The 15250-nt window shown below is 38.6% G+C and overlaps 1 protein-coding gene across 6 annotated transcripts in view; it reads left to right on the top strand.

Moving 5' to 3' along the window:
• LOC135161627 (dachshund homolog 2) overlaps positions 1–15250 on the top strand; it is a 160874-nt gene that overhangs the window by 94190 nt on the left and 51434 nt on the right. For 5 of the 6 annotated variants that reach the window (XM_064119351.1, XM_064119353.1, XM_064119350.1 and 2 more), the window contains exons 5-7: positions 2384–2460; positions 3613–3783; positions 6896–7120. In XM_064119351.1, the coding sequence (XP_063975421.1) occupies positions 2384–2460; positions 3613–3783; positions 6896–7120 (473 nt within the window). The remainder of the gene's footprint in view (positions 1–2383; positions 2461–3612; positions 3784–6895; positions 7121–15250) is intronic. The other variant, XM_064119355.1, reaches the window with a different exon arrangement.

Here is a 15250-nt window from a genome sequence, read left to right as displayed (position 1 = left end):
AATAGCTTTCAAAAATTCACAAACTTCTGCGCGACATTTCAAATGATTCTGTAGTCGTACAATTATGTAAATAATGTACGTATTTTATTACGTTTAATTTCAGCCCTCGTAATTGATTTCTCGTGATCATGCAGCCCATAAATACGATACATTTAAATTCATAATTTTATTCCTGAAAACGGGTGATTAAATGGGCATTAAATTTAATGATAATTTGATACAATATATTTGCAATTTTTCATCATTCAATTGAATAAAAATTCAAATGCTACATCTTCGAGTTGCTAATTATTAACCGAGGCCTTGAAGGCCACGTTATAATGAAACCCCGTAATGTATTAACACCGGTGTACACATACACATGGAGCCGAGTCAACGCGTTTGGATATGTATGTATAGATAACAAGTAAACGTGAATACGCGTATGTCGAGTAAAGGAGAATGAGGACTCTGGGAGAAGGTTTCCACGGCGCCGCGACGCTTCCATGTAATATTCGACTAATTACGAATTTAATAACCCCCTCTCTCCCCCTCCCACCTTGCCCTTCTTTCACGGTTGTACGGGTTATTGCCCCGGACTATGTCTAAGCAAACTGACTCTCTTTGCGGGAAAAGGGTCATACGGAGATGAAACTGAAGTATTCATTTGTATCTTAATCGACTCAAATTACCAATTAACATTCAAATTGAAGGAGGAATTATTCAATTAATGGGAGCTCAGGCTATTCGGATTTTTCATAATGAGGAGAGAGCACGGGGTATGAATAAAAATAATTAAATTAAAAATTTTCTTTCGGCATTTAATGTTATGGGGTGGGGTGGAAAAAAAGATGGGAATTTTCTTTGCTCAGGGATTTCTCAGTTTTTTTTATAGAAAAAATTCTAAAATTATTTTTGGAGGTCTAGATTCTTTTTTCGATAATTTTTCGAATTAAAAATATTTCTTTATCATATTTTATTTTATTGAACGAAACAATTCGAAAAGGAGTTCGACCTTCGTGAATAGCATTTTCTCTCATACACTGAGAGATGGTACCATTAAAATGAGCAAACGCCTTATTCCGAATGAGAACAAATGGTGCTACTACCCCCGAATTTCCTCTTGTAGATTTAACTCACGAAGTATCTTTCAGTGGTTTCAACGACCACGATGGCCCATCAGTCCATGACTTATTGCTCGTAGACGTCGTATCTCTCTTTGGGCTCTTTGAAAGCATTTTCTCATTAAAAAATTAAGGCACGAAGAAGTGGGAGGGGGTGGGTGTAACCGAAGAGGCGGATGAAAGAAGAGCGCGAGGGGGTAGAGTACCGAGTTCTCGCAATGTTGAAGTATACAGGGGTGGGTTGGTAAGTGCTCTGCGGCTCCCAGATGCGCCCAATATTATGTTTAATGATATTAACTTCTTAATGGCTCGTGGTTCGATTCGAGGTGTGGAAAAGCCGCTGAAAAAGTTGGAGAGGGATAAAGTTTCAGTGGAGAGTAAAATCCATAGTAAAACATATTTGAGGATATGGGGGTGAGAGACCCAGTGTTTAAAAAATTCTTCATTCCCGCCAACATTTTTGGACAGCACATAAAATTAAAAAATTATAATTATCCAGATAATTTGTATTTTTTGGACGAGGAGATATTTTCCGGCTCAAATGAATTTGCCCTCTGATTTTCATTTTTAATTTTAATTTTTCTGCTATACGAGCCACTTTCAGTGATAAATAAAAATGCGCAATTTCATCCACCGCAATTATTACCAGGGGGCTTGGAAGTAACCAAGAAAGAAAGGATTTTTATTATTACGAGCGTGGGGTTGTTTTTCAGTCCTCCCGCGGGGGTCACTGCAGTTTTTTTTTACACCGTGTGCTTTCACCTTAAAAAAGAGAGAGAGAAAAATATTAACGATTTTAGCCGCTGCTTGTTGGCTCCAAGTCTTCAACTCACCCTTAATTTCTTATTCAACCCAACAGAGTCAAACAATATAAAAGGTGGGATTAAAAGTTTTCCGGTGGCTTCGGGCGTCTCAGTCCCTAACGAGGCCGTTTCAAACTCGTCAACTCGTGTAAGATTCGTTAAAACTGGTAGACGACATTATTCGTACGAGTTTTTCCCTCAGTATATTGTGAGAATTAGAAAGTTTTCTCGTGTTCTCTGGTAACTACGATTTTTCCATTTTTGTGGTATATTTAATGCCCGAGTCAATATTTCGAAGCTCATGATCGATGATTGCTCGTGAAAACTGGCGTTTATCGGCCTACGTGCTGTGAGGAATCAGAGTCGGAATAATTACTTGATTAATACCCATTGCGTTTCCAATGGAAAATAAATAACCACTTGTGAGGATGAACGCTGAATCGAGTCTTCATCAATTTTTTTATTCCTTTGTTTCAGGCTGAGGGAGGAAAGGGGGGATTCCGAAAGAGCACTGGCGCTGGACCACAAACCGAGGGACCTCAGTTCGCACAATGGTAAATATGGAATTTTTAACTCACATTTTATGAAATCTATTCTTAAATCAAGATAGTTGTAAATAACTATTGCATGATTTCTCGAAAATTCCCGGAATAATTTTCCAAGACTGTGGTGCTCCTCCAAATCTATCAAAATATCTGAGAAAATGAAACGAACACAACAAATTCAAAGAATATCCCAGTAAATCACTCCTCCTCAACGTCAAGAGAATTAAGATAGTGCATAGTGAATTCAGAGAAGTCCTCTTTCCATATCGATTGATCCAGATCGAGGACTAAGCGAAGCAGAAAAATCCCACTCGACGTTTCCACTCTTCTTCTTCTTCAATCTCCCCTCACCCTTTCCGGCTCCATCAGCATTCACCTCTCCTTTGTTCTTCCGTTCCACCTTCTATACTCTCATTTTCATACGGCTCCTCTTCTCATTTCACCAGCAGCCGAAGTGAGACAGAGTGAAAATACCCGTAGAGTCTTAGATATCGGGTTTCGGAGACCTGGGAGAAGAGCCTCGCGGCAATATCTAAAAACCTTTCTCTTTGATTCCACGTAATATTTTAATCCGTCTGGTCGAACCCTTTATCTCCTTCTGATACGTCTCATTCACTTTTTTTTTTCGCAGTTTAAGTTCTTTGTAGTATTATTATTTTAATCACAAAGTTTCTGGGTAATTGTTGAATGAGATATATTTTTTTTTATTGGTTGGATGGATTTTGGGTGTGTGGGAAGATTGGGAGATAGGGAAATACGGTGCGTCACTTTTGGGGTGGGTTTGCTCTTCGGTAAACCAAACAGTATCCATCTACGTCAGGATTAAAATCCTACGATATCAAATACACCTCGGAAAACGGGAAAGGGAAAGTACGATGGGTGGTTTAAGGGATGGGAGTGGATAGTTTGGTTTGTACGGTTTGGCTATTCTAAACATTGGAAATGGTGCGTGTAAATAAGATCCATCAACATGTCATCCTTCCTCACCGTCACTCTCACAATGCACAAGTTGAAACGTTTCAGCAAATGAAAATTAGGAGAAATTCGTGAAAGGGTTGTTGTTTATTCTAGTGATTGTAAAATTTTTCTCCTTTAAAATTCGGTCATAAATATTCGGTATAAACCTGATGCCCTAATAGTGAACAATTACTGCTGTTTCAGGTTCCTCGAACGGTCACAGTCCTGTCCTAAACCTATCAAAAACAGCGGGAAGTGGAAGTGTCGGTGAACAATCAGGTAGTGAGGGTGCAGCGTCGCATCGTTCTCAGGACGACGAAGAGGAGGACGACAACCTGTCGGACGACCTCGAGGACGAGAACGAAAAGGACGAAGGTCGGTTGTAGAACCTGTCATAGTTGAATATTTCCAACGCAAAATATCCCTCCCCCGCGTGAAAAGTCAGCGTAAGAGAGCCCAAAAGGGGGTAAAAAAAGTCACAAAAATTAAGAGGGCGTAGCTCATTAATTATCACGCAGCCCAGACAGTGATGAACGACAGTGGAGAGTTATGATGTCGGATTTTTAAATAAAAGAAATGAAGCTCGTGGAAGTAAGGACAGTGATTGGTGAAATTGGATGGGCAATTAACGAATCAAGTCGCAATCTTTTGTATCGATTATTCCGTCACCAGAGTTGAAAACTCTCGATTATTCCCCAGCTAATGCTCATCCTCTTCTTCAATAACTGCGTTTGACTCTGGAAGGGGGAGAAAAAAAATTGTATCGTTTATTTTTTTTCGCTCTCTTTCTCTCGCTGAAGGGATATGTGAGCTCTCTGAGACGATTGGTGGGTCAGAGCCACTCATCGATCATCCACCAAGAGTCAAGAGCGACGTCCTGACTTTCGTCTGTTTCGCTGTTTCTCGAGTGAGAGAGACCTAGTGCCTTTCCCCCGCAGGGACTATCATGAAGACTTTCAGCTCCAAACTTTCCCCATTCAGTGTCAAATAATCACCTCAATTGCATCATAATGGGAAGCCATTCCCAGCCATCATCGCCCCAATGATCATTTCCAATGAATTCTGATCGTCCGAGAACAATTAAACTCAATTCCAATTTCCCTTTAACTCGAGTGAAGCACCTCTGGCCAATCTGTCGGATCATTAGACCCGCCATCGTCGGTCATTTAGTTTCATTTTAATAATCCAACCGATCACTCCGGGACAAAGTCAGATGTTTCAACATTTCGCGCCTCTCGAACCTCCAGACTCAGACCAATTAACATTTCAACAATATTAAGTCTCGAGTTTAAACGAGTTCTTCACCATCAGAGAAATAGCCGGAGATCATTTGGTGTCTGTGTCAAAACAAACTGGAGGGTATCGTAAAGGTATAAATAAAAGCCACTCCGATTTAAAAATAAAAGGTAGTCTGCATTCATAAATATGCGAAATATATTTGTCTGGATGAGGAGAATTTTTTGGAAAAAGCGAAATGAATCGTTTCCCGTAGACTGCAACACTCGGACTAAAGGGGATTAGTGGATAAATGTATCGTACTTCTATATCGTGTCTCTCAGCGTGTTGTTGTGTACCGGTACATCCTACCTATGGTGATCGAAGTAGAACCCCATCGAATGTCCGTGGGAGTGTACACGCCCATGGAATGCCGTTCTGATTTAATGAGACGCAGAATAACGCGTAAGAGACTTTAGTCTTTTCCATCGTTTTTTTTTTCGAACTTTTCGGGGAATCTTCGGTGTTGAAAATCGTCGGAAATTCGGGGTAAAAACAGTTGGAGAAAATCAACGCTGCGCAGAAATTAGACGGTCAATATCTGAGACTGTGAGGAAGTTATAAAAATGTTCATTACAAATTTTTTTGTGGAGCGAATTGAGTTCTATAACACGTGATAACAAATGATCAATTGTTTTAGGTTGAACAGGAATTTTGAACAATTTTTTCATGGTTCTGAATTGTTAAATCACATTCAGTGCCACTGTTCTGGAAATTGGTAGTTTATTATCCTCAAAATTAATATTTTCATCTGATAACGAACATTCAAGTGAGCACAATCCTGAAAATACCTGAAACATCGGCTCAAGCTGTATTTGTGGGTTCGAGAGTAACGATCTGGTGTTTTCTTTCACGATAATTGTAATGGTTTGTGCGTCAGCGGTGGTAAGATAACGAGAAGTATTGGGAGAGAATATAAGTGTTGTAAAAGCCACACGAGGTGTATCAAAAGGATATGCCGGCATTTGTCCGGGATCGTTTTGTTAGAAAGGCGCGAGCATTAAATTCGAAAAGAGCGAATGGAGAGGAGGTCTCTTAGTGCTATAACGTACCTACAGCAATAAGTAACCGAATGCCGTTTCGTTGTAGGTGCGCACGCTGATAATTAAAAGACGATACAATAAATACACATATCATTGGCCATAAAGCACAGGGCGGTTTTCTCCTCGCTGATCTTTTATTCTCCTCTCTCTTTCTGGGGATTTTTTTTTCTTTCATCCTCTCATTTTGTTTGATTTTTTTCACTTACTGCGGTGTGGGCTGAAAGGGTTTCAGACTTGAGTGGACGCTCTAAGACAAAACGAAGAGGAAACCCACGCGCAGACATCTTGTCCACTCGCACTAACCACCTACAGCAATAACCATAAGACATTGTATTTACTTTTAGTGGATTTTTTTTGGGGGGGAGGGGGCTACTACAAATTGCCCTTGGAGTGAGAGAAAAGTTTGGTGGGAATTACTACGATGTTCTATCATTCTGGGGTCTAATGTATTCCTTCCGCATATCGATATGCCAAGAAATGAAATGGAGAAGAATTCAATAATTTATTCTGCACTGAAAAATTTTTTTACAGAATTATTTTAATTGAGATTGAATAAAATATTATTAATCTCATTATTAACTGAGAAATCAATTTATCTATGTAGATAATCGACTGGTAATTGAAAAGTCTTCTAATTGTTCGAAGAAGGAAATCTTTCAATTATTTGATCAGTTTTCTGTCAAGTTTTTTAATTAACTGTGAGTGGAATTATAATGAATTTGCACCAGGGTTCATTATATTTTAAGATATAAAAATCGAAAATACATAATTAAAATAATCTGTCACAACAGCGCTTCTAGCAAAATAATATTCATTATAATGATAACATATTAATGTTAAAATCATAAATAAGAAATTTGATTGTAGTGTTAACGTTAAATCAAGGACGAAGGGGGCAACAAGATGGGGTTTCGAGGGATTACGACTGTTTAACACGCACCCACCATAAACTCTCGGGTAGCTCAAACGTTGTTAGCTGGTTTTCAAACCCAACGCCGAATTTATTAATGTCCCAAGTTTCCATCGATGTTACCTACCATTACACTACCTTTATTTTTCATTAATGTGAATTCAACACGATATGCACCTGTTGATATAAATCCTCCGATTGAACTTTATCATTTTGATTCTCCATAATTGAGTTTTTTCGTGAATTTTTGAAATTTCAGATCTGTCGGATGTACCCGAGAATCTTCCACTACCGGCGCCCGGCTCAGAGAGCCCTCAGGCACTGAATTATTCACAGATTGCCTCAGCAGCAGTTGCAGTATCACAGGGTGGACAGGATCCATCAGTATCGAGTACTGAAACATTACTGAGGAATATTCAGGGCCTACTCAAAGTTGCTGCTGATAATGCACGACAACAGGAGCGCCAGATTAACTACGAGAAAGGTCAGTGGCAGGGCTTTCTTAAGACACTTGAGGGCGCTCTCCACAATTTCATTATCTACCAGCTATCCCAGAACCACATAAGGAGACATTAATTAGGTTCTGTTAATTTAAACGTCTTCTTTTTCCGTCTTTCATTATCTTCTGATGTCTCTGTCATGACTGGTTCTGATGACTTCATAATAAGGAAAAATTTTCAGATTAGATACATTGTCCACGTTATTGAGAGCTCGACAATATTTAAAAAATATTGAGATATGAAAAAGTGGTACTTTGTACTACTTGATTTCCTCAATATTTACTCATGTGAAAAAGCGCACTTTGGACAATTATCAGAAATAATTTATCTTTTGCTAATTGACGAGTCCAGCTCTCGATGGGGGAACAATGTTTCTTAATCTGGGAATTTGATTTTTTCTTCGTGTGGAGTCCTGAATTCATTAAATAAAAATGATAATCTAGGGGTGAAGAATAATTTACCGATGGAGAAAATCGTGTATCAGTGAATGAGAGATTAATAATATCAGCTTAACGCTGGTAAATAGTGGGATAACATTGAGATTGTTACATGGTTGATCTTTGAACCCGGGAACGTTGGTAGACCATCCGGGGTGGGTGAATGATTGTATTATATACTATAACAATAAGTAGATATATTTCTCCATGGATTGACTATGGTGATACAATGGAAATATTGAGTAATCCAATATTTATCGTAAAACGATTAAATTATTACACTGATCTCGATTAATGAGGAACAATTACTTAATGAGACTTTTGATGAATGAAAATTTCATAGACTTTGGTTGAATTGAACGATAATTGATGACGTGAGAATGAATCATGAGCGTGGGCTCTAAATCTCAGTAAAATCTCGGTTATTTAAGTGATTTATAAACGTTAAGAAGTTAGAATCTCGATGTAAGAGAATCGATCTATATGTACTGCGATCGATGTTGATCTTACCAGTGAGATTTTTGTTTTTGCACGCCTCTAATCTTAGGATAAGAGCACGATTATGTGAATTCAATTCAATGTACTTTATTTTGTGATGATAATTTTTCAAATTCAATTATTTTTCATTCAACTGTAGATCATTAGTTATCCGGAGTTGTTAAGGCAAGATTGATGAATGTATTTGAGATAAACGAGCATTATTTTCACATGGAAATTGTGTCTCCCGTCGTATTTGCGACGATAAATGTTGCCATTTTTAGTCACTAATATTAGCGAAAAAACATTGAAACCCAAAATTTTTGTAATAAATTTTATGCGCACATGTTATATCAATTATGTAAGATAGATTTGATAAATCAGAGTAATGCATGGTATACTTCGATGTTCGAAGAACAATTGAAATTAATTATTATGAGTTGAAATAATAAAAAACATTGGAAGTATATTTAACGAGTTTTTATACTCGAGCAATTGCAGATGTAGCATTTCGACAGAAATGGATCTACAAAAATTAATTATCAACTGAAATTCGATTGTTCAATAGAATTGAAGAATCTATATTTGCCATTGTTCGACTATACAACATCTTGTAAATCAAAATTCACACAACAGACTTCATGATTAATTTTACATCGTAGGAATTTTAATTATGAAGTCAATTTTCCCCGAGTGAAGCGAATAGATGTGAACGAAATTCGATATCTCGGAAATCAGCAGAACAGCAATGAAAGTCAGGTTAACCCATTAATTCCCCTGGTACGAGGCGATTGTACATTTGACGATCGCTCCTGAAAGTTTTGCAATTTTTTTCATTAACAACCCAATATCCATAAAATCTGGACAATATAAACGCAAATCCCTCGCGTCCTTGTGCGGCGGATTGGAGTTGTCGGGGGCACGCCTCGTTTTTCGTTTAATAAATTCCTTGGCAAATGTAACCTCGGTGACTTTAATTACCCATTAGTCGCTATACAAAGTGTCATTTTCGAGGACATTAACTAATGCGGGAGACTTGAAATACAGCGATTGGCTCGTGCTGCGAGTATTCGCGGGGAGAATTTTTGTACTGCTGTTATTTATGATTTGCTAGTATGCCATAATAGCGATTGATCGGAGAAAAATTCCTGTGTAAAATTGGTCCTGAAGTCTAGTAATTGTGTGCCGCCTGAGCTTTTTACAAAAATTTTGGTAGAATGTTAGTTGTAGAGTACAACATTCAGGGCGATCTTTAATTGAATTATCGGTCGTGAATTCACTGTAATTTCTGGACATTTTAGAACTAAAAATTTACGTTTCATTTTTCCCCGAGAATTAATAGCAAATTGTTTATTGATTTTTTCTCTCTCCGTGAAAATTCAATTCAACCAGACACTGAAAAGTCTATGAAATTGGAAATTCAAACGAATAAAGTCAGTCTCTTGAAAATTATCAGAAAGCCGGGAAATTTCTGTAAATAATTCCAGCGTTATTTCTCCATAATTCTTCTGAATAGTCAAATTAGGGAGAACTTGGCTCCCCGCCAGTTCTCTATTCGCGTGTTCACCCATAAAAATGTATCCAAACGGTGTAAAATCCGTGGAAGTGATCGGTGATTCCAATTCTCAACGAAAGTGTAAGGAAAAAGAGTGGCACAGGACCTGATTTAATACTTGAGCGAGCCAGCAGCTCGTTTTACACCAGATGGTTTTACATACGGCCGACTATCGTGTTACCCCTAGCCTCGATGAAAAAACTTCTATCTCATCGTACAGCGACAGAGTGGCCCGAGCCAATCCACGCGAGAAGGATTCCACCTTCGAAAGGCGGTTGGAAATATTATCGATATTATTCGTCTTTGTCGTCAGACCCCACGTGCGATCATTCTAACCGTGACCACCCCAGTAGACCTCAAGCACGAGCCGCTGGAGAGAATTAAAAAAAAAATATGTCTCATTCCACTTGCGATTATAATTTTTTGTTTCAAAATCCTTATTTTAAGTGACGCTGCCTTCTTTTTGCCCATGTGATTTATATCGAGTTACTCGTATAATGCAATATATTCGGTCTTATGAGATGAATTTGAGTAGATCTCAAGAAATTGTGATACTTATTGTGAAAATCGAGACTGGAGACTGAAATATTCGATATAATCAGGGTCACTCACTGAGAAGAAGAACCAAATTTTTTTAGAAATACCTCATGATCTGTTGCATTAATTTTTTTATTTCTAATGTCATGAAGTTGAAGATCTCTTGCAACTGGCCCCTGCCGAGGGCCTTGACCCATCTTTATTTGTTTGAAAAAACTCAGGATTTGAAAATTTCACAAAGCAAAATATTTTGCATTATTAAAAAAAAATTCATAGAACATAATTTCTTGATCATAAGGTGATTTCTCACACCAAAGAAAATTAACTTAATTAATTGAATGGTCGTTAGCCGCAATTATAGTCAATTTACCAATACAAAAACCATTTGAATTAACTTCAGAACTCGTTCAGTTGATATTCACACCGTAATATCAGACATTTACACGGGTATTTACATCAGAAAGCACTTCACAGTCATGAAAAGCACTTTTCAAAAAACTCTCGTCTTCTTATTACAGTGAGAAGAGAAAATATTATCCCGATATATACTCAGAAAAATGATTTATTTGAATTAAACAAATAGGTATATCGAAATACCTTGCAATTAACCGTTCACTCATACTTCTATAAGATTTTTATTTGCGTCTTCTTGCACATCAAATAAATTCTTTTTTCCATAAAAAGCAAATGGACACCTGGTTCGTTAGAAGTGAAAGGAATTTATTAGCATGTAGTCCTTCATTTGAATTTATTAGAAATGAATGGATTATTTTTTCTACTGAAATCAATGAATGAGCTAATTAATTTCCAATAAAAATACGGTTCGTGCGAGTGAAAAAAATATTCAACAAATTCTTGCGAAACATTATAAAAATTTCCTGGGTGGATTAACTTAAAACGAAGGGTCCTTACCATCAAATACCATCAAATTTTTTTGCGTGTGTGTCCAGTCAAGAAGAGTACCAGCATTAGATTTTTTTACAACCGGTAAAGAAGCCAATGAGTCCTCTCGTAAGAATTCATCCCCAATTATTTCCTCCTCTCTCCAAAATGCCTCTCTCCCTCGAGCACCCTCTCCCCCAACACTTTGTTCTCGTATCTTCCGAAATGACCTAGCGCCAGTATCTCGTCTTCTCCTCACCATTGGCCACGAACTTGTGAAGTCAACATGAGAAAACAAAGGCCTCAAAAAACCAGAAGGGGTTAGACAATATGAGCCTTATCCCATTTTAATCGTGAGGGGGTGGGTTAATACGACGCTATCTTCGATTCTTACTCAAGATAAAGGGAGTATAAGGCGCGCACAAGCAAAATTGTGTGTATCACCGACAGTATGAGGATACCAGTGGGGAAGTGTATACCACCTTAAGGAGGTCCAGAGAATAAAAGCCAAGGAGTCGATTGAGTTGTTGCCGCTGGTGGAGGATCTTATGTAGATTCCTTGTAGATCGTGCACCCGATTCGATCGCCATCGGGGGGGCTACCTGGTACCCATGGGTTAATTAAAATTGTAGTCTGTGCACACTGCCAACAGTGGACACTCGATTATTTCCCTTCCTCTTTGCTGAATATCTCTTTTGGTTCCCTCTTCTTTATTTATTGAATTTTTTTTTTCGTCCCTTTGCAGGGGACTTTTTTTTTCACTCGAGCAACGCCGGTCACGGTATAATTCTCGATTTTTGGATCGACTTGGGCGGCTGTTTGCGTTATAAAACCCTATTACCGGGGTCTCCTTGCTGGGGTTATTGAAGAAACAGGATGTGAGATTATCGGCCACTTCGGAGCTTTAATCGAAGATGGAAAGAGAATTGTTTCTTCAGGGATTTAGAGTTGACGGTGGGAGATTCATTCGTTTCAGTCTTTATTTCATTTCGCAGCACTGATAGGGGTACATTCACTGTTAATAAAAGTCATCGAGTATTGACGAGGAGCTCATTTGGATTCAAAGATACCCTGTTGACAGGAGAAAGTTGGAATAAATCTTAGTTTGTTAATAGTTGAAAAATCGTTCGTTGATTGAAAATTTATTGCCTGCGAATGAAGAAAGTTGTTTGGTAGCGCGTTTTTTTTTCTGGTGAACTTTGGTGGTATGTTTACTTTCGATAATTACAGTGAAAATCGTCGAAATAATTATTCATCGAATGAACAATGTAATAATTATTATTACAGCAGAATTTATCGAAAAAATTATTTAATAGACCACTCGGAGTCTCGTAATCACTTGAGATTTAAATTTCTGGCAATCGAATGCCCCTTTTTCCTCTCTCGAATAATCGAAACAATTTGATCTAAAAATTTATATTAATATTTTTCATCCCTGGAGATCCCTTAATGGCCCATATTTTCCGTATCCCCTTGAAGATCACAATTATTCGCACAACAGACACCAAGATATACGTACACCTTAATGACGGGTAGGTTGCGAATATAGAGAGATACATCTTTTCTGTCTTTATCCTTCTGCTAACAGTCTCTTGTGTTGGACGGGTGGGTGGATGGGAGGTACGTGTGGCAGGGGTCAACCATAAATCAATCAAAGAGCACTCGAACAATTCAGAGGGTTTGGAGTGGATGAAGGGCAGTAGACGAGTCTCTGGATCTCTGTCTACCACAAATCCTTCCAACGTTTGTATTAGTATTTTTGTTTGTTCAAGGGACGATTTCATGGTTCTGCTGATTGAATAATGAAGGAAAAACAGTGAATATTTATCAACTACTTATTCCTTGTTGGAAAACAATCCAATTGTCTTGACGTGTCCGTGAAAAACCCTCGGTTTTTCTGACTGAACGAAACAACTTCCTTTGCATACATCGATTACGCTCGCGGTTCCCATTATTAGCTGCCTATAATTTATTACTTTCCACCTTAATAAGCATAATAGTTCCCATGCTGTTGGACGTGCACGAGTCCAGGGAGGATGAGGTGCGAGGGAGGTTTCGTTGGAAAAAAAAGATTGAAGAGGAGAAAAAAAAAATGTTTTTAAAGGAGTGTGTGCAGGAGAGGAGAATATCACGAGACTGTGGTGGCCGCTGCAACGTTGGCGCTTGAGCGGGTCTTTTGCCCTCCCCCATCCTCCTTCCTCCTCTTCACCGAGGCATTATATTTCCCCGTCGTGTGCGTGCGCGACCCCTGACCCAGAGACAATCGTTAAGGTAGCGCATCGGGGCGGCGTGCACAGATATTTAATTACCTGTGGTGAGAGAGAGAAAGAGAGAGAGGGGGGAGGAACAATAAAAGACGAGGGTGAAGAACAGTACCTCTGTACGTAGAGTTGGAGAAATGGAGAACGAGATGAAATAAAATTTCGATTCTTGTGCATGTGGGAAAATAGCAATTGCGAGCGCTGTTCCGAGGGTTGAGAATATATTTATGGAGATCAGAACTTTATTTTGATTTTTAAGGAAATTCTTTAAACACTCAGGGAAATTCAAAATCCACGGAGAGATTTCTCGTGATTTTTTTCGAAATAATAATACAAAAATTTTGGATAAAATTGAAGACCTCTAGAGAGCGAAACGCGGGACGAAATGACAATAAACCACTTTTTCGGTCAAGTTTTGGTGGAAAAATTACACTCGTGAGGCTAATTGTTGTGAAAAAACTAACCATCGTCCTTCGATTCACCCCCTGGAGGACTAATTTTAAAATTTCTTCTTGTGTATCGTTCAAATAATTTCCTTTTCATTATTTTTCAAATTCCACTCAGTTATTTTTATCATCAATTTTTTTATTTCAACCTCTCGATCCAATAACTCATGCATTCACCCTGAAAATAAAATAAATCCGATCTGGACATACATTTTGGGAGGTAGATAGCCCGTTTGGAACGACTCTAGACCCCCGCATGCACAACACGCCCGTTACAAGTTCCTTTATAACTCTCAGAAGCATTTCGAATCACGTCCGCAACAAATTGTGCATCCTTACTGTGTGTATACCCTCCTTCACCTGCTAACGAAAGACGTCATAACTCCCCATCCCTTCTCCCCCTCGTCCTTCCACCCCCTCCATTGGACCGATGGCAGTGGGAGCATGAGAATCATTTGGAATACCGAACGTGAACGTATGTTTCAAATATTTATTACCCTCGACTTTCCATGTACAGTGGTTCTAGAAGAGACCGGCTTTGTCCAGTAGTTGCTCCCTACCTACATGTTTTGCCAATGTACAGACTACTGCGGAGTAATTTCCAGTGGCTACTACTATTCTCATAAAATCAGTCGATCATAACAATTTAATTGGCTGGAAAATACAGATTTTTATTGATATTTCATTATTTTCTGTTCGAAACGGCATCAAATGCATCACTGGATATTACCCCTGATGTTGCGCTGTGAGAAAATTAATCTTAACGATTGTAAGTGAAAATGCTTGAGATTTTTAACGAAAACAAAGTTACAGGACCTTTCTATTAATTTTTCCAGGGGCAAATCATTTCGTATTTTGATTATTTGTATAACTGTCGTGAGAAGAGGTGCAAAAAAGAGTTTCAGTCCTAAACGTGAAATTCGCCTTAACACCATTAAATCCCTATCCGAGGGATTGTTATTTTCGTCCAGAGCTCGTCCTAGACCTTTCACAGAAAATTTATCTCCACGTCCTCTCCCCTCAATCAAAACTGTTTTTCCCTTTGAAATTCTAAAGTATTTTCACCTCCGGGTTAGTAGTTGAGGCATAAGCCTCTCATTAATTCCGTTGGCACGAGAGTTAGCGTGCAAAATCGAGCAGGTATGTGTCACACGGAATTCTTGTTGAAAAAAGACCGCAAGAACCACCGAGAGGAGGGGAAAAAAAAAATAACCAACAAAACATTATTCCAGAACAATACGATGTTGGCCCTGTGGGTGAACACGCTTGCTGGGTTCCCACCTCTTTAGTGAACTCTTCCATACACAACTGGGCAACAAACCTATACGGGATTGTCAATTAAAGAAACCAACGGGGCTCTTAGCATAAGGCACAACGTGAGGGCTCCCCCTTCCCACCTCTCATTCTCCTTGTAACCACAAAGGGAAAAATAAAGCGAGCGCGATGAGAGAAGAAACCGAAGAATAAAGAAGGCGGGATAGGATGGGAAAATTTAAGAGTATGGATGCACTCTGTTCCT

This window comes from Diachasmimorpha longicaudata, chromosome 4 (assembly GCF_034640455.1).
Source record: "Diachasmimorpha longicaudata isolate KC_UGA_2023 chromosome 4, iyDiaLong2, whole genome shotgun sequence".
NCBI lineage: Eukaryota > Metazoa > Arthropoda > Insecta > Hymenoptera > Braconidae > Diachasmimorpha > Diachasmimorpha longicaudata.
Note: the sequence above shows the minus strand (reverse complement) of the source record. Positions and strands in the feature narration are given on the sequence as shown.